Source organism: Phasianus colchicus, chromosome 5, assembly GCF_987193195.1.
Source record: "Phasianus colchicus chromosome 5, bPhaCol1.hap1.1, whole genome shotgun sequence".
Classification (NCBI taxonomy): Eukaryota; Metazoa; Chordata; class Aves; order Galliformes; family Phasianidae; genus Phasianus; species Phasianus colchicus.
In genome coordinates, this window is record NC_143440.1 from 4,013,241 (window position 1) to 4,039,384 (window position 26,144).

Here is a 26,144-nt window from a genome sequence, read left to right on the forward strand (position 1 = left end):
CTGCTTCAGGCTATTTTCTTGTATTGTCATGCTGTTCCTTATCAATCACCTTCATCCAATAGGCCCCACAACACCCCAGCAAGACAATGGAAGATTGTTACACCATTAACAGAGCTTCCAGACAGCAACCCAAAACAGAAAAATCTGCACAGAGATGCACTAGAAAACAGGCAGATCCTTTATACTTGAAAAATTCTAACTTCCTTTTCTTACCAGGACATTGCAATTGGACAAGCCAATCTCATTTTTTGTTTCAGGTCCAATACAGCTTCTCATGCAGTACAGTAATACAATAACATGTTGGAATTTTTCTTCACTAAAATTACATGTTTCCACAAATCAATTACACTGGAAAAGCAGTGAATTGATTACTTGAAAACACCACTTAATACAAATACATAATACAAATATATGTCTCAACTTTGAGCTGTGAGGAGAAACAGATGTATTAAAATTGCACCAATGTAAGTCAACTGCATCTGGATTATGTCAAAGCCTCAATGCCTCTTAATAAAATCAGGGCAGTTTGCCCTTAAATAGACACTCTCTCTGTACTATCAGTGTACAAGCTCAATCTCAAATTTATCTGAATAAAAACCAGAAAGAGAAAAGCCAGGAAGGAATGTAAATTGTGCCTGCTGAAATTCCAAAAAGGAAGTAGGCAGTTAGCCATAGAGCAGAGAAGAGGTCCTTCCAATAATTGCTTACCTTTTTTTGCCTTATTTTTATATGCACATTACTTTCTAATATCAACAGGCATATCAGTAAGTCACTGGCTAGATTGTGTGGGAAAAATGTGTCAGTATAAAACCAACATTTGTCACAGATTTAGACTTGCATTTTTTAGAGCCGATTTTGCTTTCCCATCTACTGGAAACAATATAAATTCACACAAAGAAAAAGGCAGCAGATATTTACTAGAAGAGCCCTCAGCTAAGCTATTACAAAGGGCAAAACACATTTCCTGTTAAACATAAAAGAAAATAAGTATTTTGACAAGAAACAGAATTATTTTTCTACTTTGAATTTTTTGACTGAAGGTTAAAATTTATTAATAGTTAAAAGCTGTGGGGAGAAGGAGGTGGTTTGTTGGTTTATCGGTATTTGTTTGCTTGCTTTTGAAACTATCTTTACCTCACAGCAAAGCCCTTAATCTTAATCCCATAACTGGTCTACACACAACACCTGGTAGATATCCTTCTCTGGGTGCAGCAAAGTTGCCGTACCTGTTACCTATACTACAGACCCAGGGCACTGTAGGGTTTCTAGCTCTCCAAAAGCCATCCTCTCCCTGTCTGTTATTTGGACATCCACTGTTTAAGAGCAGTGGAGAGACAGCTGGAGCATCAAGTAGCTGAAAAACAGTCTTACAAGTATCAGCACTTAAATCAGATTTTTTTTCCACTTCAGAACTTCCATCTGTACAAAAGAGGTGCCCCCTCTACTCCCCACTTCTCCAAAGGGCAGTCACAGAAAATTAACAGTATCTAATGTCTCTCCAGTGCTCTGATGCAAAATACTGCATAGGATAAGAGAAGAAATGCACAGACATACAAAAGAGGTTGGAAGGGTCCTCAGAAGGTCGTCTGGTTAGCCCTGCTTTCAAAAGGATGCTGAACTTCAGACATTTGATTATGTAGAGTCCCTATAACCCTAGGTACACAATCGCTCCAAATTACAGCAGCTACCCAGCCATAGCTAGAATACATTCCAGAAATAATCTCTCAAATCATGCTTGTCCAGTCGTCTAACATAAACATACTGGCCTGTTACTGGCATGTGTTTTTCAGTTGGTGCTTTCATTGTTGAATTTTCTTGTCAACTTAAATTGTGAACATCCACTAGTTTTTAAAAGAAATGACCTTCCAGATAGTGAAAAACCATTAGTGATAAACTACACAGTAATGATGTCCTTCACAGAACACGTATCATAAGAAAGAAAAGGACAGCTGTTTTAATCTTATGTTGAATGACATTTCCATTTACTAGAACAAATCCATGATCTCAAAATGTATCACCATTGCTGTTTTGTGCTATTGAAAGCAGCTGGATTTGGCTGCAGTACTCAATCCCTTAGCTTCTCTCAAATACTCATACAGTATACAGCTCAGTAAAAGCATCTGTACAATGTATGCAGCCCTTTTTAGCTCACTGTGTTTATCACAGTAGGGACTAAATTTTCTGACAATCCCACATTCAGGAGAGAATTCAGACAGCTGATTTAGTATGCAACCCAGAAGATTTTAGATCAACTTTAATCATTAATGCTTTTTGTTACTATCAAGGGAATCTGGTCTCAAGATAACATGACTTCTTACTGTCTGAAAAGGAAATAAAAGCAACAGTACTTTGAGAGAGGAAGGACAGGGTCTGATAGGAATTCATCTCTGAAACTGGCAGACCTCCAGATGAAAGCATGTGGCCTTGGAACCACGTTAAATCATTGCATCAAGGAGACTGTTGCTTGTCACAACCTTTTCCCAAATCTAGGACCTCAAATAAAGTCTATGGACAAAATTTGAAAGTAAAACACATCACTGGGCTGTATATAATACAGAAAATCAATGGAAGACAGAACCTCTATGACTTACTAGTCCTCAAATTACCTAAAACACACATCAAAACGATCCTCAAATCCTTTATCGGTTCATAAGAAAGTTGACAGTAGCTTCCTGAGCAACCAAAATCTTTTGTGCTGCAAGACAGACACTTTTTCATACATGCAGACACACAACACGTCACAGATACATACTTCTGTCATTTTTGAATCATTCCAATTACACTACAGATTTAAAAAGAAAGGCAAGACTGCAGCACCTCAGTTTAAATTTTAAAAGCTGGACATGCCTTTTTCCATGATTTGGAGAAAGTATCGGCAATTTCCATTCAAATTAAAAAAAAAAACAGTTTATTATAAACACATACGTCTCAGCATTTTATAGTCCAGCTCAGCCACAAGCAAGCCCCTGATAATTGTCAGAAAAACCATTCAGACTTCTGTCTTTGCTTTGCTCCAGTTGTTTAATGCAAACATTTCCCTGGTAACAAATTGCCATTGCTCCACTAAAATTTTTCAAGTTTTTCTGCTGACATCAGTAAAAGGAAATATCACAGTTTGCATGAGGTAAGGAGCAGAACTATAACAATTTGAAGAAAGAACACTGGTAATATCAAGTCCAAGTCTTAATGGATAAAGAGCAGCAGGAACTCTTTCTGCTCACAGTGAGGAAGACTGACTTAAAACATCACAATTTCTGGCGTGAATTTCTGTCCTTTTCAGAGCTGCAACATGTAATGGGAACAATTTGCTATAAGAGTAATAGTCATTTTTATTCCTCCTACCAATGAGCTCTTATAAATAATAGTCAACAACATTATCAGGCCTTTGTTTAACTCATTTATAAATGAGACCAAGCTCTTTTTTTTAAAAAAAAGAAAAAGAAATAAAGGTTGTGAAAGGGCAGTTGATGATATAATACACTTTGCCCTCTACTCCTAACCACCCTCCACAAATCTAAAAATACATGAATGCTTCCCTGTGCCCAAATCTGGAGTCCTGGAACACAAAAAGATCTTGAGTTGTCACACTGGAGGAGTAAATCAAACTATAGAGTAGAAAAGACCATGAACTGCTCAAAGACAGACGATGAATAAAACACTATTGTTTCGTTCTGTATTAGAAATGATCTGCCTATTCTTAGCAAATGACAAAAGTAAAAAGCCAAGTTTTATGTAAAAGATATTCGATTACGTTCAATACAAATCAGGAGAATGCACTTATAACACATAAAAGCATTTGTTGAAGTGGAGATGGCATCCCCATGCCCCTCCATAAAGACAAACGTCCAAACAGCCTCAGAATAGGTTTTCCATTGCAATTCTGCTGGAGTGAGATTTCCTTTAATAGCAATGATTGTAACGTATTCAAATGCAAGTTGCTAACAGAAGAACTGACAGTTGCAAGGTTGAATTCCTTTGGAACCATAATTATTTATGACACGTTATTACAACAACTCTAAAGCATATGGTTACCTTATTAGAAGTTAAAATTCATTTTCATATAAATCTCAGCACGACATAACACCAAAGGAATTGAAGTTACTCCAGAGGATGGCAAGTAATTTCATTTATACTGTTTCCAGAGCTTGGTAGGTGGAATATGAATTTAAACTAATTTACTTTTAAGTATAAAAACAGTTCTGATAACATAAATAATCCATCTAGAGTCACATAGAGCATTTCCAACAAGCTTTGGAATCTGCTTAATATGAAAAAAATATCTATTTGAAAACTTTCATCCACTAGCAAGCATGCCATCCCCATCTTTCCATCTAGGTAATTACTTTCAGGATGGAGGTCTGTTTTGTGTTTAATTCTGTCTCCTCCACTAGCAAGTCATAATACAAGGAAACTGCAGTCTCATTTATTAAAGCCCTTAACAAAGTACAAATGCATTATTTGGGTTATATTGACAAGAGAAGGGACTTTCACTGATAAATATACATGCGTGGAAGTTTGAAGCTGGCACTGTCAAGTAAGTAAAGTCTTGAAAAGCAGGTTGTAGGCACTTTTTAAAGAAATTGCGAACTTAAAAATATATATTTTTTAATGGTATCAAGTCCTATGCTTATGAAATGGAGACAGATAGATTTTTTTTTTACTGTTGGATTTTTTTATTTTTTTATTTTTTTATTTTTTTTTTTACTTCTACATTACTATGTGAACATTTAATTCTGGTTGAAAAACTGCCACTGAGTGAGTCTATGCAGCAAATATGGTGAACTTGCATATAACACTTCCACGTTCTCCTCCCACTTTCCTCTGTTAACATTTCAACAGAGAATTTCAGTGCATTTGCAAAGAATGCAATTCTTTTCTATCAACAGATGCCCCATTTTCTTAACGGTAGGTAATATTGCTAAGTATCCAGTGCATGTAGTTAAGCATATATGTACATCTATGCAGTACCGAATGTAAGTTGACTAAGACATTCAGTGAATAACAACTGCAGGAAAAAGTAACACCTTGTGAGGAAGGGCTTTTTTGTTGAATAGACAACAAAAGGATAATCATCAAAAGTTGATCCAGAAGACAACCCAACGGAAACCATCTAAAACCAGTCACTATATATCACTGCCACATGGAAGCTGTGTTACTACATAATGTTAATGACACCTGCCAATCAACAATGTAGTGAAATTAAGACAGCTGCAATGAAAATTCTACAGTCAGTGTCAAAGGAGGAGAATTGCACAGTAAATTCATTTACTTCATACAGCAAGAAACTAAGGATTGCCAGTTGACTTGTGCCTGAAAGACCACGTGCAAGACAGGGTTTACTTCTTAGTCTGTTTAAACTGCTTGAGAAAAGTTCTGTACACTAAATTGTTGTTTACAGATAAGATGTAAATGATCAAAGGATTAAATGTAAGAGGTAACCTTAATTGAATTCTCTTAACTTAAGAACAATAACAGAAGTCACATTGTATGGTTCAATATTTTCTTCTTTCTGGCAGTATAGCAACAGGTTTTTTTATTATTTTTCATTACAAGTCTGCTGTGCATTTGGTCTTTACTTCTGGAACAAAACCAATAATATCAAAGGGCTATTTTTTCCTGATTTCTGTGAGGATGGGTTAAAAAAAAAGAAAAGCATGCCTTTTTCCTCTACATTTTGCTTTTCTTTCTGCATTGCTTTCAGAAAACAGGTGTCTTCCAGCCAAACCTATATGAACATAAGCATCTTTGGAGTGGAATTTTTCAATATATTTATCTTTCCGGAAACTATTTCACAATTATGTCTGACACCACCAAGCTTAAATGAAAAGAAACAGAAAAGGGGCACTATGTGTCTGGGACTCACACAACAGAAGAACTCTATGTGGTTTGAAAGAATCCCGAGGACTAAAGCTTATTGTTTTAAGTTGATACCACAAAAGCGCCACGTACCTAAGTTAATTAATATTCTTGTTTCCCATGGGGCAGTAAGACAACACAATATTGTTCTACAAACTTAAGAATGAGATCTACTGCTTTACCAGATTAAATGCTTAGATAATTCACTTGCAGAGCTCTAAATCAAAATAAACAAAAATGACAAGAAGAAAGAAAAAAAAAGATGAAGAAAAATATCAGCCATTAAATTTTATTGTTAAGTGAGATACTAATCTTTACCTAGTCTGCCCTCAGAGGCCTGGAGTGAAAGCACAACTCCTAGCCCCACCCTGAACCAAACTGGCAATGTCCCTAATCACACCAACTGTCCATAGCTACCATGACATCATGTGCAGCATCAGGCTGTGGCAGAAAGAAGACTGTATGCCTGGCAAGGGAGAAGTAGCTGCAGAAAGCCACTGCATGGTGGTATGGTAGATCAGGCAGACAGTTCATCTGGTCTGCCCACATTGCATGCTTGGTCCATGCTCATGGGCAAATGAGTGCTCAGTTTTCTCCTCAAGGCCTTCATATGTTTCTCAGATATCAACTTTAATCTTAACAGGGTTTTACTTAGACATGAATTTAAAGGCAACACTGATGAGAATAATGGGATTACAGCAACGTGTTCTTCATTTTGCAGGACTTTTTGCAGAAATTAATTCTGCAAAAACATAAGACTGATTTTGATGAGACTGCAGTATAAAATAAGAAAGGTCATCTTCAATTTAGGTTGTTACAAACTCTAGGAACAGCCATAATTCATTAGTCAGTACGAGTCATCGTCTTAAAAGCGGTCAAATTCCCTTGAAAAGCGTTATATGCAGGTGAGTTACTACAACTAAGAGCAGACTGATCTAGTCTTTACTGGATATATTTTGTGATTGTCTTGCTTCATGTGATAAAATCTAAAAGATTTAGAAGCCCCAGGAATACTTTCTGCTCTCATTCACAGATGTAAATCTGGAACAGCAAATTAAATGCAGACATTCACTCATGTTTTTGAGGGTCTACTGACTCCAAAGCTTTATGCTTAGCCATAAAATTGAAATACAGCCTTTCTCAATGCTATAGTAGACATTAGACACAGACTTGACCGTCATTTTGCCTCTGCTGGGCAAGAATCCCTGCCTGTTAATACCACAGAACAGCTTTTGTTCTGGCTGTGCTATAAAACCCCATTTGAACACCTGACCTGTATCAACCACTTAAAGCCTGAAGAGAGATCTTTATACCATCCAGTTTTGCGTCTCTCAAGTACGACTCTCAAATTTGCTGCCAGTTTCCATCTTTTTGACTTCACAAGCCAAATCCTAGAAAGATTTAATTTATATAATTATAACAGAAATTATATCACAATAGTAAATCATTTCAACTTTTCATATCTTCAGCTGAATGAACTTCAGATAAGACTGGGAGTTTTGTTACTATGACCTGAAATGAGAAAAAAAGAGCAAGGAGCTGACGACCCCAGTTCATCCTCTGTCATCTCACATCCCCAGCAGTATGTAATGGGCACTGCTACTAACACTGCAATGGCTAACATTAACAAAGATAAGAATAAACATAAATAAAGAACTGCTATTTCTCATTATAGAAAGTATATCCAAATGAGTGATAGTTTGCTAAACCAATCTTACAGAAAAATGTTAACTAACCAACCTCAGGACATTTAGACTGCTTCATGAAATTATTGACTACTCCAATGCAGTTTTCCAGGCCAATAATTTCAGGCTATAATTTGAAAGATTTTCTAAGACAAATGGGGAGGAACCATTCCTCTCGTCCAACAGTAATGCACTGCTGAAAATCAAAAGTCAAAGAGTTAATATGAAGCTGAGTTCAGCCAACAAGTATGAAGGAGGATGTTGAAATTTCTCATTAATCCTAGTAATTTAGGTAAATTTTTAGGAAAAAGACAGGAGTGAAAGATAAGTACTTTGGAAATGCTACTGTATGCAGTGAGTCACAATGGACTACTCAAATTAAGAATAACAAAAGATCAATCACATGTTAAATGTATGGTAATTTTTTTTATATACATTTTATATATATGTTTCCTACTTACTGATTTCAAAAATATTCTGTAGGAGATGGCATATTATGGATTCACTTGAACTCACACCAAAAAAGTTTGCATACAGCCTATTTCTATAGGTGTGCTTAATTGCTACACTGAAGTACAGGCATAACAGTACTATTTAGCTTACTATAAAAGGAGAAACATTTTATAAGAAGAATAACATTGCATCATTCTCCAAGGAGTCTGCCAATAATTGTTAGAACATATCAGCCAGATTGGTGAAGACACTGATAAGAAAAACAAAAGTAGAAACTCTATCAGTCAAATGAGGCTCCTGGGAAGTTTTGTTACTACTCATTTAAGAAAACTGAATAAGATTTTCTTGATGAAGATTATCAAAATGTCACCTTTATGTTTATCTCCCCAAAACCTGTTAGCCCAACAAGATCACTGTAACTACAAACTGAACAGGTTTTCTGCAAAGTACTTAGTCTTCAGTTAATATTTCACAATTTATGTGACATTTTGGAAAAGAGCAATAATGTGCAACAATTTCGTAATGACAAATTAAAATAAAATGTTTCGGACAGAGGAAGGAAATAAGTGAGTAAATCCGAAGTTCCCTCTGAAGGAACATGCTGGGGGATCCTAGAACACGCTACCAGGACAAAAAATAGAATAGTTCTCACAAACAGTAAGGCATTTACATCTTGCTAACTCTTCATGCTGAAGTAACATCAGTGTGGTGACCTTAAGAGAGCATATAAAGAAACTAACAATGCTGCTGAATTAATCTCACAGAAGTACATTCCTCACAGATCTCCTGTCACTGGCAACCAGTAAAGAAGGGGGGAACAGGGAGGTGGGAAGTAGTACCAGGCATTCTCAACAGTACATTTGGCCTTAGAATTTTCAGCCTTTTTAAGGGCTCCTGTCCTGTCGTCCTCCTCCAGTATACAGGGAAATAAAACACTACAACATAATACTGAGAATATTAATCTTATAGGCTCACTTTAGTCAATGAATCCTTTTCTACATTATATCCATTACGACAAGAATGTTCTGGTGTGACAGTGAACAAGAAAGGAAAAAATACCTCTTTGTAGCACGACAAGACATCTTGTGGCTACAGTATCACTTATACTAGATGCCTCCTGGGGATATGATTAGCTCTGCATGAAGCAAAGAATATTAATACTAATTTTGTTTGATGCACTCTTGTCAGCAAGAATAGACATGCATTTATCCTAACGGGGAGATTCATCCCACTTAAGACTTAAGCAGCTCTCACAATGAATCAGAATCCAACCACAATTAGGTAATAATCACTTTTGTACCAGCATACAGGCAGAAAATGGTTGTCAGAATTTCAAGCTAGATAGTAGTAAAGAACACAAAAGTGAAACAGGAAGGGAGAAAAAAAGTGATTTTTGCTTTTGCTCTTTACTGGGAAACACATAGCAGAATCTCACCAAGTTCTTTTCAGAAGACATGACTCTTTGTTTCTTAGCATCTAGAAGGCAAGGATAGTCATGCTAGTGACAAGCGTGACTTTTAATTGATTTGGTTTTATTTTTCGCATTTTGTCTCCAAGCTTCCAGACTCTTCACTTACCAATGCTTTCCCTTCTCTCTGCACATTCAGGAGTCCTGTTGGTGTTTGTGAAGTAGTCCTAGACTGTGAAGCATTCCGGCTTTTAAGTAGTAAAGTATATTTGTTTATCTTCTGTACATCACGTATCATGTCAGGAAGAATCAATGTGACAGATCTAAATGGTGTGCTAAGAAGTCACAGCTGCACGTCATATCAGTCACCAGAGACTCTGGTTATCTGTGCAGTTACCAGAATTTATCCATGCGACTTAAGTAAAAGAACAGGGGTTTAACACTTGCACCTAAGTATCTCACATCTGTAATTAAACCTCACCAAACTGTCTAACAGATATTTCCACATATCACTCTGCAAATAGCAAATGCTTTAATTATGTCTCACATATAGAACACGTGCAAATGGACCAAGAAAAACAACTTTTGCTTTTAAATATGTCTGTATTCTATAAAAACAGATCTCTGCTTTCTGCTCTCTCTCTACAAGCTTTGTGCATTCTTTTTCAGAAACAATCCTCCTTAAAAATACTTACGTTATCTCTAATAGTGAATAACCATTCACCTGTACATTCTGACATGAAGAGCTGATAACTGCTTGAATAGTTACTAGGAATGGACTGTAAGAGCTTCTCAGGGTTATTTTTGTAATTTATTTTCCAAATAAATAAATAGATAACAGCAAAGCTAACTGAAATGCAATTTGTCAGAGATCTTGCAAGATCGAAATGGTGCCATAAAGGTCAACAGTACACCAGAATTAAACTTAAGAGTAAGCAGGAATAACCATAAAATACCACCATGCATTAGAATTCACACACACACACAAGTGTTCCAAGTACAATGGCAGAAACAAGAAATTTGAAAAATTTCAAGATCCAGAACATTCTGAACTCAAGCGCCACTTATAGGCATGCATCTTAAGTACAAACTAGTTTAATCTCACTGTCTCAAAGGAAACCATAATCTTTCTAATCACATCTTTTAATTTTAAGGGCATAAGAATATCAAAGGCAAAACCAAAATTACAAAAGATATCTTCCCTGCTCCCACAGGCATTTTGTATGGGTTTTACTTCTTGTTCAGGTGTTTCGTTTGTTCAGTTCTTACACAGTACACACAGAAATCCACTACTCCACTATACCAACACTGACAGATTCCACCTTCAGATACATCTACAATCTCACTGATTTAAATACCAGCTTTACCATGTCTTCGAGAATATTATAAATATATTATTTATAAAATATTATAAAGCCAAATTACGAAATTATTTTATTTAGCAGATTAAACATAGATGAGATAATGAAATTAGAGGAGCATACAAAGCAATTTTGCAGAAAAGTGTTCTAAGGAATGAAATGAAATCCTTTGCAGGGCTGGAAGAAGTTCTCTCTTGGCTAACCAATTTGTCACTCTGTAGCTACCCTTGTTGATAACAAGAAGAAAAAGGTATTCATCTTCTAAGAACTATTCTCCATCTAGCAAATTTACAATTTTGTAATACCTAGAAATCCTCTTTCCTCTATCACTGTCTCAGATAGCAAAGAAAGCTGGATTTATTCGGTTCTGTCATGCTTCATTCATAAGTACAAGTTGTCAGGGATATGATTTACCCTTCCAAAACTCAGTACAGCACAGGCCATATACAAATTCAAGCTAATTTCTTCCCAAAGCTCATTTTTCACCCCACCACTAGTGTACTGTCAACACCAGAGTTACTTGGCTCAAGGTTTTTCAACTTTTGTCATAGAGAAAAAAGGAAAATAGACAATCTGCTACTGGATTAATAAAAACACTGGATATTGCTCGTAATTAAAAAGGAGAAAAAGAACAAGTACTCAATTCTGCATTGTGGCTGACAAGGAGCCTTGAATTTTGCTTTCTGCACAGACCTTGTAGTGCCCTTATATAGCAGTTCTCATACTTTTTTCTTTTTGTAGGAAAAAAATATAACAAATAGTCTCTTTGCTGCCTGCCTTCTAAAAGAAACATACAAATAGTTTTCACAGACACTGAAAGTGCATATATAGGACCATGCAAACTTCTGTTTGCAGAGAACTGACTAAACACCACAAGATTTGTAAAAACAAGTTACCAAATAGCTTTATGAACTGTTTAAAGCAGTCCTGTTCACTTAAGTATTTTTTTTTTTTTAAATCAACATAGGATTATTTAAACCCAGTCCATGCACACCTCTTTTATCCTTTCATCCTGACTTCCAATTTCTCATGTACTTTAAAAGCTTGTCAAAAAAATGTCCATCCTGTCAACTAGTACCACTAGATGAAAAACCTAGGGGATTTTTTTTTTTATTTTTTTTTACAAAGTATTTCTGAAACTTCCTATGATAGCCAAAAGATTAAATACTGTAGACTAAGATACAAGAGCATTAAAAAAAAGCTTCCTAGGCAAAGGCAGGAAGAAATGTGCTGTATATTGATTCACCAATCCATTTTCTAATATGTAGATCATTGTTAAAAATAACAGCAAGCTACAGAAAACGCAGAGAAAAAGAGAATATTGCATCTTTTCCTGTGATGGAAAAATATATCAACAGAAGTAACTCAGCTACAGCCCTCTCAGAAACAGCATCTTCTGTATCATAGGAAGACCATTTCAGATGAGTACCTGGTCCACAGAAATACACCAGGAAGTACAGCAGATCACCATTTCTGTGTTCAAGTCTCCATATCCCTTCACACTAACCTTTCTCATGATTGCCAGCAGAACACATACTTCTTAAATTTAATACACCTTATACAGATGTTACTCTCTAGAAAACATTTTATAGGGTAGGTTACAGCATTTGAAAAATGGTATCTTGAAAGTTGTCATGACAGCATGACCATAGAATGCCAATACAAGAACACACCAATGAAGGAGAACAATAGATAACCTGAATAGTCCAGCACCAATTCCTCCTTTTTTGATTATCTCAACTTCATACATTCAAAAAGGACCCCATTTGAGAAGTGATACTCACTATCTTGAAATTCAACTTTGCAATGGAATTAATTCTTCCATCACTTGTTTAACGCTATTTTTCTGAGCACAATGTTAAGGGGGCGGATCTTTTAATATTTTCTTTACCTTCACAATATGCAGAGTCCCCCTGGACAGAGAGATAACCATTCTTGCATTCACAAGTAGCCTTTGTATTCCAGTTTTTACACTCTGAATTTTCACCACATTTGTGTCCTTCCGCACAGAAGTTATGGCCTGAAACACAAGGAAATGCAAATAGGTATTAAAACATGCTTATTTCAGGTTTAATATTCACATCGACCGTACTAATTTCTTGAAAGCTTCAGCATGTTTTATGTTAGAAATTCACTCTATAATCAAATTTGGTACACAAGCTTTTTGGATTCCTCCATCAATTTGTACTCAAGTCTTTTTTTCTTTTTTCTCACTCCAAGCCTTCAGTTGCCTGGATGGCTTTTTAGTAAGGAAAAAAGACAAGTTCAGAGGAGGAAACCATGGCAATACATTAGTCTTCTACAGAATCTATGCACTTTACATATTTAACTTGCACCGAAAAATAAGATGAAATGTAATTTAATAATTAAGGTGCAGTTATACTCTCTTCAGCCATTTATGCTAACACAGTATTTGTCTTTTTTCGCCTTTGTAATTGAAACCGAGCACTGGAACCCAAAACTCCTCTATTCAGCACCAACTTTATCATCTCTAAGCAAGATTTCTACTCTGTTAACATTCTAGATATTACCCAAGAGAAAAAGGTGTTTTTTGTTCGGTTGTTTTTTTGTTTTTTTGTTTGTTTTTTTTTTTTTTAATATTTTCTTTTTCACTGTTTCCCCTGACACCATGACATTCCAGGCTATTTTCTGCTCCTTCAGAATAATAATTATTTTCTGAACTAGTATACAGCATTAACGTGATTAATTATTAGTAGTAGATACTGCAACTAAGAGCCTATATAACATATCAGTGCATTACATTAGTCACTATAAAATACCACATTTCAATTTAGTGTAGATTATTACTACTGTGCTGGGACTTGACAGACGTAGATAATCAACTTCAGACAATGATAAACCACCACGATAAAAAATACACGCACCTCTTTCCTTCTCATCCAAACCTTTAAAAAAGGATTTTTCTCAGCATGTTTTCATTACAATAGCCCTTGTATCATTTTCTGCACCAAAACATGATACGAGGCTCTCTTTAACTCAATCTTTAATCACATGACAATTTCTTGGCAACTTTAATACTTGTAGGTAGCCAACAGGACGATGTCCTGGTCAATTTTCATCACAAGTTCTAAGTCCCAGATCAACCATTCATTTCTAACAGGACTTCCTCCCAAGTATGATTCCCCGTGTAGTTTTCAACACCACATCATACTCTTCAGAATTATTCACTGTTATTTACCACCTCTGCAATTCAACAGAACATATGATTACTCTAATTATCCATCCAGGATCCATAGAGATGCCTTTTTTTTTTTTTAAACCCTCTCTAGAAAATCTAGTATTGCTTTAATTCCCTTGATATGATCTGTATTTGAGATTAACTGTCTGAGTTTGGAGTCTGATTCTCCATTCAGAATGTGACTCTTGTTTTCAAGCTTCAAGACTTAAGAGCACACAAAAAAAGAAAATAATGCTCGGGTTCTACAAGTAAGTTTTGTGAATAGGCTCTAAGAAACTTTTGATTGTTCTCCTCTCATTAGGAATATATGATAACAGAACCTACTACTTTTCTAGATTGCCTTAGCATTTGTTTTTATAAAAGAAGCATGAAATACCATTTCCTGCCTTTTAAAAATGTTAACCAAGAGTGGCTCAACCTCCACTTCCCATAGCATTTCAAAGGATTTGTTCAACACGTCCATAAGCAGAAAGCAGCAAACCTGTTCTTTTAAGAGCATGCACAGTGCTGTATGCTTTCAAGCTTTTACAAAACAAACGTCACTTAAGGTTAACCTGCAGAAAAATGTGCATGATGGTATAGAATTGTAGGGGCTCACTGTGCCTCTGTCAGAGTATACATTCTATTGAATCAGAGGCTCTTGCAAGTGTTTTTTCCCCTACAGTGAAGACACACATCTAGCACTTCAAAAGAACTAACAGGCTCATATCCAGGATGTGGTGGTGTATTTCTTAGACCTTGGTCTGCATTCTCTCCAGCTGGGGTTCTGAAGGTGAAGAAGGAATAAAACACCATCTATTCTTGCAAGCTCATATTGGGTCCGAGTGTTTATCCTGCTTTTCTGGCAAAAAGACCACTTAGTATTTGGACTGCAATGTGGAAAAAATAAGCTGTGTGTTGCTCACACCTTTAGGTCTGATTCAAGGACTAATTCAGGTAAACACTTAAATTCATTCATATTCAGCAAAACAGTCTGGAACACGTCTAGGGCTGCTGACTGGCTAGTGCTGTGCTTATACTCCTGACTAAGAAGAGAGGGTCCTAAGTACTAAAACGTCAATCTATTGATGGGAGCAACCACTCACCCTCAAGCAAACAGAATGCAAAAACCACAAATATCTGATATTTATTAGTTCTTGACCATGAAATGATCTATAGGGTTCCTTCATAGTACCTATACAAATTGCAAAACTATCCAGTGATACTGCAGTAGTACCTCTGAATGCAAACCAGCCGTGGATGAATCTAGCAGAGGGCACACATTGCTATTGCCCAGGTGAAAATAACTGACTGAGACTTCCAAACATTCAGCCAAGTCTTACCTGAGAAGGTCAACACCTCTCTAAATACAAGAAAAGCCTTAAAATAGAATCATCACGTGTGAGCAAGCAAGCAATTGGAAAGGATTTTGCAGAAGCACAGAAAATCTTAAATAGTTCTGATAATTTAAGCTAATTTCAGGCCAACACAGATGACAAGGCAAATGAGCATGAATTAAAATTACAGATAAACGCATTCAGAACAGATGTCAGAAACCATTTTCCCCCCACACATACTGTCATGAATGTTCACAACAGCCCTTCAAAACCATTCAAGATGGGAGTTAAATATTGAAGAGCGTGTTTAGATTTTTTATAGGCACAATGACCTCTGTTCCTTGTCCAAACATTTCTAATAGCATTACTCTCTTCCTTATCAAGGCTGCAGAAATGTTTGCTCCCATTTTTCTTAGGAACATCATCCATATCTTTTCATCAGCAATATCTGACTGCAAAACTACCACCCCTAAACGTACTAAACCAAGTGTGAAAGAGGTCAATTTTCATTATGCCAGACGTAAAACTATCACTTGTGTACCTATCAGAAATTGCAGTTTACTGCTCCTAAGTCAGATTATCTAAAATTAAACACTCATTTTATTTGGGGCACCCAAATGTTGCTCTCATTTTTCCAGGCTCCTCAATATCTTCACATTCCAATTCCCCAAATCCGCTTTTCCAAAGCAGTGTGCTAAACTGTTTTGCGATGACATCAAGGTTTGTCTGTCTTTTTAAGTATCAATTATATTTGGTAATTTAGTTTAATTGCTGATTTCAGTGATTTCTTGTAGCCTTTAAAGTATGGCTGCAATCAAACATACCCTACATACATAACCTCACATTGATGAACCTCCCAAATTTCTGAGGGTTTCCTTGTAACATCTGTAATGCTTTCTGCACTCCTTCCAGTTTCTCCAACTGTTCACTTAAGGAACTATAATCCCCTCTCTCTCCTGCTGTTCAAGAAACTACCCTGCAGTAATCTACACTTTCACTGTTTCACACGTCAGAGGCTTCTAAAAAGAATGCTGATGATGCCTCCATTAATAGCATTAGCTATGTTTAAAAGGTTCAAGGTCACTTCATCCTCAAAATCTTTTAAATTCTTATGCTTTAGCCCCACAGTTACTATGTAAATATGTAAAGTAAAGCTGGGAAAACATCTCATAGGAAGTCATAAAATATGCACTAGCAATTATGTCCTTTCACGATCTGAATCACTTTTTAAAACAAGTCATGAGCAATGAAGCACTTTGAACAGCAGTATTTATGCCTTCAGTGTCTGAGGTCCCAGAACTAAGTGATATGACATAAGAGCAACTTCATAAATTCTTTCAAGGTGCTACTTGACTGCAGATCTTAAACACTGTTTATTTCTGTGCATTAGAGTAATTGTACTGCACATCCTAGCAAGATTCTAAATATTTTCTTTTCTCTTTTGCAAACAAAGGTCTTTTACATCCCAAATACAGTTATAAATATGTACTGCTTCCAGTACATAGTTATCAACTTCTGTTAAATCTTCATAAAAATAAAACCTTGATATAACACATACTTCACAGCAATACAAGAGAATTATTTAATTTCTGAAAAAGCAAAGTCCAAGCTTGCAGCTAGGCAGAGAGAGATGGGGAGTATGTTAATTGAAGAGTGTTGTCATGCCATAAGTGAAATAATTGAAATCCCCTTAACACAAATCGAAGCAGAACAAGTGAGAATGGCAGAAGCCACCATTTTTAGATTATAATTCTGTGTCAGGAATAAAATGCATGCTTAAGCTTATCTGTAGGATTCTCTACTTCCTGCTACATCAGTGTCAGCAATCAATCCAAATCTACCAGCCAAAGCATATTACAGGACAGCAAATAAACATTACTTTCTGCAGGAAATCAGCTCTTGTTACTTCATTATTTCCTTACACCCGTGCATTTAGGGAGAGCCTGACTGAAGAAGTTAGGGTTATTATTGAGGCTGTTCTAACATATCAAAATTATGAGCATAACAAAAATTCTCATGAAATTTATTTGAATCACTCATGCAAAGGAGAAAAAATCCACTCTTTCAAAATTACACACTGTCTTTGGCAAGCAGGAAAACAGCTGAAGGGAACAACATAAAAAACTTTCACGACACTATTCTTTCATATTATGTTTGTCCCTGGGCCATAAAAAACATAGTAGGCATGCTAAAAAAAAGTGACTTGCAAAAAAAAGTAGTAAAAAATAAATTTTAGCACACTAATACTATTTTTAAAATTTTGCAATTAACTAAACTTTCTGTAAGCCTGAAAGAGAGCTTAATAATGCCATATTGACTTGCTAAGAAGTACAAAGTAGCCACATAGTTTAAATATCTATTCATGTGGAAACATACAAATCCATGGTAAAACAATACACAGTGTATCTAATATTCATGGATAGATTCTACCTAAAGATCAGTTGAGGCCTGTTTGTAAATTCAAGTACATCAAATCACTAAAACTGTCACCGTACAGCAAAGTTCTTTCGTTCTCTGTCTGCTTTGCTGTACACATCACACAATCATTTTAAACAAAGACTGAACACAACAGCTAGAGCAAGTTGGCCATTACTGGTTCCACAGAGAAGGTGTGAATGGCTCATCTCTGAAGACATTCAAGGCCAGGCTGGACGTGGCTCTGGGCAGCTTGGTCTGGTGTTTGGCAATCCCTGCACATAGAAGGGGAGTTGAAACTAGGTGATCATTGTGGTCATTCTATGATTCTATGATCTACAAGGTCTCTTTCAACATAAGCCATTCTACAATTCTATGATTTTACTGAAATCCAGAAATTGACCTTTAGCAATCATCTACTCATGTTATACTATAAACTAAAATGTAGCAAACCTGAGGAAGAAAAGGTCTCATTCACCAGTTTTACTTTTCTAATCATTTAGAAATAATGACCATCTAAGGAAGCCCGCCAGCTGCGTACGTTACAGTATTCAACTCAGACTTTTGTTGATTCATGATTTCCACCACCATAAATACCAGTTTCTTAGAGTGGCTTTTTTGGTGTTTTTTTTTTCTTGCATACTCTATTTTAAGCAGTTAGCTATTATTGTGGTAGATATTAGAGATCCCTGAAAAGTGTGTAGTTTTATACCACCGCACCATGAAGTTTCCATCCTTCTGTTTCTTGTTTTTCCTCTTGTTGGCCCTCTACATTTATTCTTTCATTCAATTGAAATTCCTGCCACTAGGAAAGCAAAGGCTGCAAACTTAATCTTGCCCAAATTTAGTTCAGCAAACATATTTTATTTCAAAAGTACGTTCTACAGAACATGAAATTCAGTAGAAGTTTTCCACTTTCCACTTTTCAACAACTGAATACTAAAGAAAGCAAAGCCTGATACAAAGAAAAAAGCGATAGAAAACAAAATCTGCCAGTCAATAGTGTGTACTAGTAAACTTTGTACAGAATTGTTAGGCATCTAATTTAATATTACTAGTAAGGATTTATTAATCTCTCTGTTGACTGCTACAGCTAAATGCAAATACAAAGTATTATCTCTGCCATCGTGCACACAAAGTGAAATTTGCACCTGCAAGTGGTCTAAACAGCACTCGCTGCTAATTGCTATATTTACCACTGTATTTCTTCCTCACTACTTTATCTTGGGCAGTAAAAGATGTGTCTTGTCCTTGTCTCTTAAGGAAGTTATTCTGAAATGGAGAAGCTTTCTATTCTTTCTCAACTCTGGCCTGTTTGCCATACCAGAGCAAAATTGTTTGAATGAGAATATCCGTGCCAAAAATTTAATATATTCCTTACTCCTTTACATATATATACACACATATATATAATATATAAACATACATGTATGTATAGCATGGAGATACATACATACATATAATAAAATTATTTGCTATTAATTTGGATCACATGGAACAGAGGCAAAAGTGACAAGCATATATTCTAACAAGATAACAAAAAAGACCTAGGAGTGCCAACTTCAATTTATTATTTTATAAAGTTGACAAAACTGATCATATCTTTGCTTTTTCAAATTCTTTTCAGAATTATGCGTAAAGATGAACTTAGAAAAAGGATTGCTTTAATAGTCAACTAAAGTAGAACTGACATAAAAGTTTGATGTATCGTTTTGAAAGCACTATCAGAATCCATAAGAAGTAGAAGCACAATTCTTAGCCTCTGGAAGCTATCCCACAAATATAGATATTAATGTTATTTAATAAATAATAAAAACAGTTTGGGGATGAATACATAAAAGGATTACTTATAATTAGCAATAACAGAATTGAATGATTATAGAACTTATCTTTCATCAACTTTGAAACTTTCAGATTTCTAGTGCTTTTTAAAGTAATGAAGCTAATTTTTTTTTTCAGTGCTACACTACATCAAACTGGGCCATCTGTTAAGGATCATTAAGACACAGAGCCCTCTGAGGGACAGAGAAGTAACATTTAGAGCTTGCTTAAGTACTTACAGATGTTTCTAGAAAGTGCTTTAAAAAATTAGCATGTATATTCTCAGTCCATCATCCAGCAAACTGTCTCAAATGTTCTGGCCCCAGCAACCACACACATACCCTTGCAAGTTCAAGGCCTTAATAAATATTTAACAGCATGTGTTTATTAATTATTTTTTACTGGCTAAGGAACAGATCCAGAACTCCTTCATTGACATCTACGACAGCTCTCTAGAGAAATTTACATACGGGCAAGAAACCATCTAAGCCTGGAAATATTTCACCTCCCCTAGGCACTCCTCTTGCTTGAACATGCCTGATGTGCATTGCTAAGTCCTGCTCTGAGAGACCAGATGCCCTTAAGTTCACCTGAGTGTCAGTGCCATAGGAAAGGTGTGGAACAGAGGTAGCATAAAATAATAATTCCTTGGATATGACCTTAACATCTTTACACCCCAATAAGTCACTGCTTAGAACACACCTGAAGAAGAAAAGTTATTTGAGTCCTCTAACCTTGTCAAACTTGTGTTATCCTCATTTAAGGGAACTTCCTCAGTGAAGACAGTAGCTTCAGCTTGTTCAGTCTGGTGCAGCATGCAACCAGGGTTCACAAGAAATGAAAGAGCAATGAAAGGAAACCTATGTCTCAACACCCCATAGAAAGGAAGAAAAATGCCATTCTGCACTCCAGGGTCATTTTGTCTTTTTAATTTCATAATTGCCCAGCTCATCTCATAAACAAGTCCTGAAAGACTTCAGTACTAAATCAGCCTCAAAGCACGCATCAAACTCAAACCTCATTTTAAAATAGAAAGAGCTCAAAGTGTCACCCCCCAAAAGCTCATAGCCCTGTACCTTCACAGCGCAGTTGCAAGTAGAAGCAACAAAATACCTCTCATTTAAACAATTTCTTTCTAAGGAGAATTCATAAGAGATATCAGACCTCTTCTCTCCCAACTCTTCCTTTTCCTTTTCTCCTTCTCTAGTTCACAGCAATTACACCCATTTATCTGTTAAGTCTTATACCCAAAGGAATATCACAATCTGGCATTATGTGAAGGCTAATTACAGACTCAAGTTTATAGAGGTACCTAATACATCGTTAAAAAGGAATTGTTCCTTACAATGTATCCCTCAGTTGAATCAGCAACATACACTCCTTCAAAGTATGTGTAGCTTCTGGCTTACCTCTGCAAACACTGCAACATTGGTTCTCTGGAAGAACATGATCTTTTTCTGAGCAGTTCAATGGTGGACAGGTCTCTGTTACTTTGACCAACACTCCATTCTGAAAATAAATAATAATTTAAAAAGAAAAATTTAAAAGATGACATTAGTGAAAACACATGCAAGGGAAAGGATCACAATGTTCCATCTACAGTTCTGGCAATCTCTAGTAACAACAGCATATTAGCAGGGAGCAAGCTATAGAGTTTATTTTATTTTATTTTTAAGTATAACAGAATCTAAAGCAATCTAGTTGAATGTTTCTTTGCCCACAATTGAAAGAGAAATTATAACACTTAAGTACTCAAAGAAATTAAAGAACTTCCCTCTAGGTTTTTGCAAAAAAAATGATCAAGCTTTATGAAAGTCCAAGTTTTACTTGTCTTAGTTCATATTCTGCACACTCACTGTTAAGCTACTCGAGTTCTCACAATAGATAGAGGTCCAACATTTTCAGATGTCATGTAGTCCTCTGCTGCATCCAATTAAAAGAGGCTGTTCTTTAAAAGTACTGATCACCCAATTTCCAAAAATTCCTTTGAAGGTATAACAAAGCAAAAATATCATCTTGATGTATTCATACAGTAATACCTATATAAAATGTAAATCAAAGTGAAGACAGTCCCACGACTTTGATTTCTACTAGATTTAGAGTAAGATTGTACACAAACAGTCTAGTTGCTTGCAGGAATTTTCTAAAATACTTGACATAGAACAGATCTGGAGAGATTTAGCAACAGTTTTACTTCATCTTCTTCCTACTCAGAAAAATCAGCTCCATCATGCAGATCAAACTGCTGTCCTATTCTTTGTTTAGTTGATTCTATAATCTCGTCTCAAAGTAGCCTTCTGCATTTCTTTCTTCCACTCCACCCTTCTCCATACCTTTATTTATTTCATCAGTATGTCGTCTTCTACAAGTGTACTGGCAAGTGTACGCTTGCAAACAAGCTTTTGCTTAGTAATATGTATACCAGCAATTCCACAAGACTCTCTACGCTTGAGTAATCTTATTTTCCAAAAGACTAGAAGCTCCACTAAGGAAGCTGATAGCCTATAATATTGCCAACACATCTTTTTAATATGAGCCTCGCCCCACTCCTTCCAAAATGTTTTTCACACTACAGAACAAAAAGATGGTTTTAAAATAACAAATCACAGAGAATATGTAAATATTACCTAAATGCATCTAAGGGTAGGAAAGCATAGAAAAGCCATATAAAAAGACAAAATATGTTAAAGGCAACAATCTCATTATCTGGGGGTTAAATACACGACTTTGAACAAAACACATTGACAGCACCTATTTGTTCATTTAGTATGAAGCAAGATGCTCATGCCAGCCAGAAGCTTTCTTTCACATCTACAAAGCATTGTACCATAGCATGCTGAAGGACTAATTCAGGTGTCAGAAACAGTGCAGGTAATTGTCCTTGCTGTTAAGTAACCTCATCAACAAGGCCACACTGGTTCAGCCGCATTTCTTCAGACTCCAGGTCCTGCAGTTATGCACATGGAAATGCCTCTGAATCTACAAGGTGCAAACAATGCACAGGACACCCAGCAACTTCAAAAAACATAGGGAGTGACAATTCTACAGACACTGCCAGAGACTGCTCCTGAAACCGCAATCTTAAATCTAAGTAAGGTCAAGCTGTATTTCCTAGCTTTCAAGCTACCCTTGCTGCAAGTTGCATAACTTGCTGTCAAGAAAAACAAATAGGAACAAGTATTCATTTTTTTGTTTGGCTTGTTTTGTGTTTTTGATTTAAAAAAAAAAAACCACTAACAACTGCCTATACTATCATACAGCACACATCAAAGCAAGTGCCTACACAAGCAGAGAAGTTAATGGAAGTATTAGATTTCCTGCTCTGACTTCCATAAGTGAAAGGGAAGAATGCCTCACAGTTCCCTGTGCAACCGCAGTAACAAAGGTGATAAAAGAGCCAGGCACAGTGAGCCATCACTTACTATCATGTTATCAAACTACCAGCTGGATAAAGCTCTTGCTATAACTCACCACTTATTAAAGCTCAGAGAAGGCAACTGCAAAAGGGGTACAGTATGCCATCATATGAACAAAAAGTGTTGACTGACATTCAATCTAGTGAAATGGATGGCAAGAAATAAAAAAAATGTTGAAGACAAATAAGCCAACAGGATAAATCAAGATGCTATTAAAGAATTCAAATCAAAAAACCACGCTGTCTTAATGAATCAGGAGATTAAAAAAAGATTTCTATTAACTCAATTATCATGAAGATTCTATTTCCTTAAATTTTCCAACTCGCTGCAGAATATTCCTCTTGAGAAAACAAACATCATTCAGAAGCTTTAAAATAAAAATATTTTCATATTGCGTATTCTTTGGATTATAATCAATTTGCTATAAGCTAGTACAGATCCAATTATAAGAATTATCATCATCATATTTCAGATTTTATCAACTTATAAATAAGAGTAGTTCACATTTCAGAATTATTGCTTCAGGCTGCCTTAGGAAAATGACTGACTTTTTATGTTCAATTCAAATACACAGTCACACATTCCAGATGGACATAGACGTCAAAAAGCCCTCATTTTTCTGTGGAATTAATAGGTCAAGCTCCAGCTGTGGCATACAAAGAATGAGATATGGAATTAAACATTTACAAGATAATTAAGTTTCTTTAACTACAAAGCTAAGTATATTAAGAAAAAAGAGTAGGGTATAAGCTGAATCAGTGACATGCAATGGAAATTTGAACTACAAGCAGCTTGTGTGAGATGGCTAACTTCAGAAAATAATAGCAAGATGTCTGGGTTATTTTGGTTGTTTCTTGCTGTTTTCATTGAGGGAGGAAGTTATCCCTTTTATTACTGATAAGCCTTTCAGTTCCGAACAGAATTCTCAGTTAACACTATAGGTAGGACATTAATCCTTATTTTCATGAAAAACTTATAAGTCAAGCTTTCGGAAAGTTAACAGAGCCTTATCTACCTCTAGAATTCATATGGCAATCTGACTCCTCACTCTAGCAACAATTAATAACATCTTCTTGCACATCAGCCAGTTATGAATAGGAATCAAGTCATTCACAGGCACTAGACTACACTGATCAGCAGCGAACTCCCAATCCAACAAAAGTTACAGATCTCTTTCTATTGTCTTCAAAAGAGCCACATTCTCACACTGGTGAAATCCACAAACTGGAATAAACACTGAAAGCACACAAGTTTTCTGAATCACAGACACTTTTACTTTCCATAGGGACCTCAACAGGCTGGAAAATGCAGTAACTGGAACCTCAGGATTATTTGTGAAGTCCTGCATTTGAGAAGGAACAGCCCCCGTGTTCTACTTATTTCTGATGCTATTTCTGACAGGTTCTTTGTAATAACAGGCAGAAGTATTCACAGGTGGGCTAAAAGTCACATACAGAAAGAAGTATTGAACTCACCCAACTGGTGAAGGTGTTTCTCTGGCTGTGCAGCACTCCTCTCAGGAAGCAGCCTACATCCAAGAGAAGCTCTCCCATCAGTTGCTGGCCTTCGTATGAGTCTGGGTGGCTTCACCCCTTCTGATCACATGGGGAACACAGGTGCAAATGATCTGCCTGTGCTCCCTGGGCCAGAGACAACCCTTCACCAGGTGCTTAATCACCAGTGCAAGCTGTGGCCTAACAGTTCCCCTACACCCAGGCACCAGTATGCACACATTCAGGACACCCAGCCGGAAAGCAGCTAGGCAGAAAAGGACCTGGAGGTCCTGGTGGACACCAAGTCAAACACAAGTCAGCCACATGCCTATTCTGCACAGAAGGCTAACACTAGGGAAAATCTTGCTAGCAGGTGTGAAGAGGTGATCCTCTGCTTAGCACTACTGGTGAGACCATACCTGGAATATGGTGTTCAGTTGAAGGCTCCTGAGCGCATAAGAGAGATGGAAGAACTGAGGAGTGACCAGTAATGGGTCACTAGGATAATTAAGGGACTGGAACATCTCTCCTATGAGAAAAGGCTGAGATTTGGGATGGTTTAGCCTACAGAAAACAAGGTGGGGTGGGGGCAGAGTTGATCTTATTAATGTTATTAATGTCTGAACAGATGATGCAAAGAAGACAGAGCTAGGCTTTTTCCAGTGGTGCCTGGTAACAGAACAAGAGACAATAAGCAACACAAAAAGGAAACGAGATTCCCTCTGAACATCAGGAAACTTTAAAAACTATTTTTATTGCTAGCGTGACAGAGCACACTGGCTGCCCAGATGTTGCAGAGTCTTCTCCTTGGACATCTTCAAAAGCCACATTGATGTGGTCCTGGGCACCTCATTCTGGGGCAGCCCAGCTTCATCAGAGAGGCTGAACTAGGTGATCTCCTGAGGTCACTTCCAATCTCAACCATTCTGTGATTCTTAGAAATACCTGTGCACTAACTTTGCCATTTTCTCTTTGTAGATTAATCTAGAGAGTGTTTTCAGGCAGGATTCCAGCTGGAAACAAGTAAATGGCTGTCTATCAGTAGCATCAGTGCTTACGGTTAAAAGGACGTGCAACATAAATACATTTTTTAGTCTGGATTAGTTTTCAGTAATAAAAACTGTTCACAGACTGATCAAGAAATCCTTTGGTCCATATGGATCCATAGGTATTATTATCTTTGCAAAATGATAAATCTAAGTTAGAAGCCTCGTTAGCTTATGTTGATTCTTATGCAAGAAATAAAACTGTATCTTCAAATAAAAATTGAAGTATGTAATCTTAACTTTATCTACTTGACATTAATACACCTACAAATACATTCTCCTTTACAGACTCAAGACTTTTTCCCATCAGTATTTTTAAGTCATTCTACATTAATAAACTGACAGCTGACCCATACCTCCTACTGTATGTCTTTCACGGATCAACAGCTTTTCAAACTTGAAATCTGTTTTTCAAGTCTGGAAATTAAACCACACAGTGTTTTTTTTTCTCTTTTTTTCTTTTTTTGGAGCCATTTCCCTAAGCACAGAGCTCTTTCTTTTAGTCATACAACACAAGTGGAAAAGCAGCAAAAATCTCCAACCTTGTCCACCAGCAGGCCTGTACTGAATAGAAAATGATCACTTACAGCAAATGTTCGGACTCATCACCATTCAAACTTTATCTAGCAAGCATTGCTAACTGAGGCAGTAAATAAGCAAGTGTTTCACTCAAGG

The 26,144-nt window shown here is 36.4% G+C and overlaps 1 protein-coding gene across 4 annotated transcripts in view; it reads right to left on the minus strand.

Annotated features, from left to right (window-relative positions):
• Positions 1-26,144, minus strand: part of NELL1 (neural EGFL like 1) — a 283,549-nt gene that overhangs the window by 185,214 nt on the left and 72,191 nt on the right. For all 4 annotated transcript variants that reach the window (XM_090140192.1, XM_090140191.1, XM_031607324.2 and 1 more), the window contains exons 11-12: positions 20,924-21,023; positions 12,655-12,783 (exon numbers count right to left, since the gene is read on the minus strand). In XM_090140192.1, the coding sequence (XP_089996318.1) occupies positions 12,655-12,783; positions 20,924-21,023 (229 nt within the window). The remainder of the gene's footprint in view (positions 1-12,654; positions 12,784-20,923; positions 21,024-26,144) is intronic.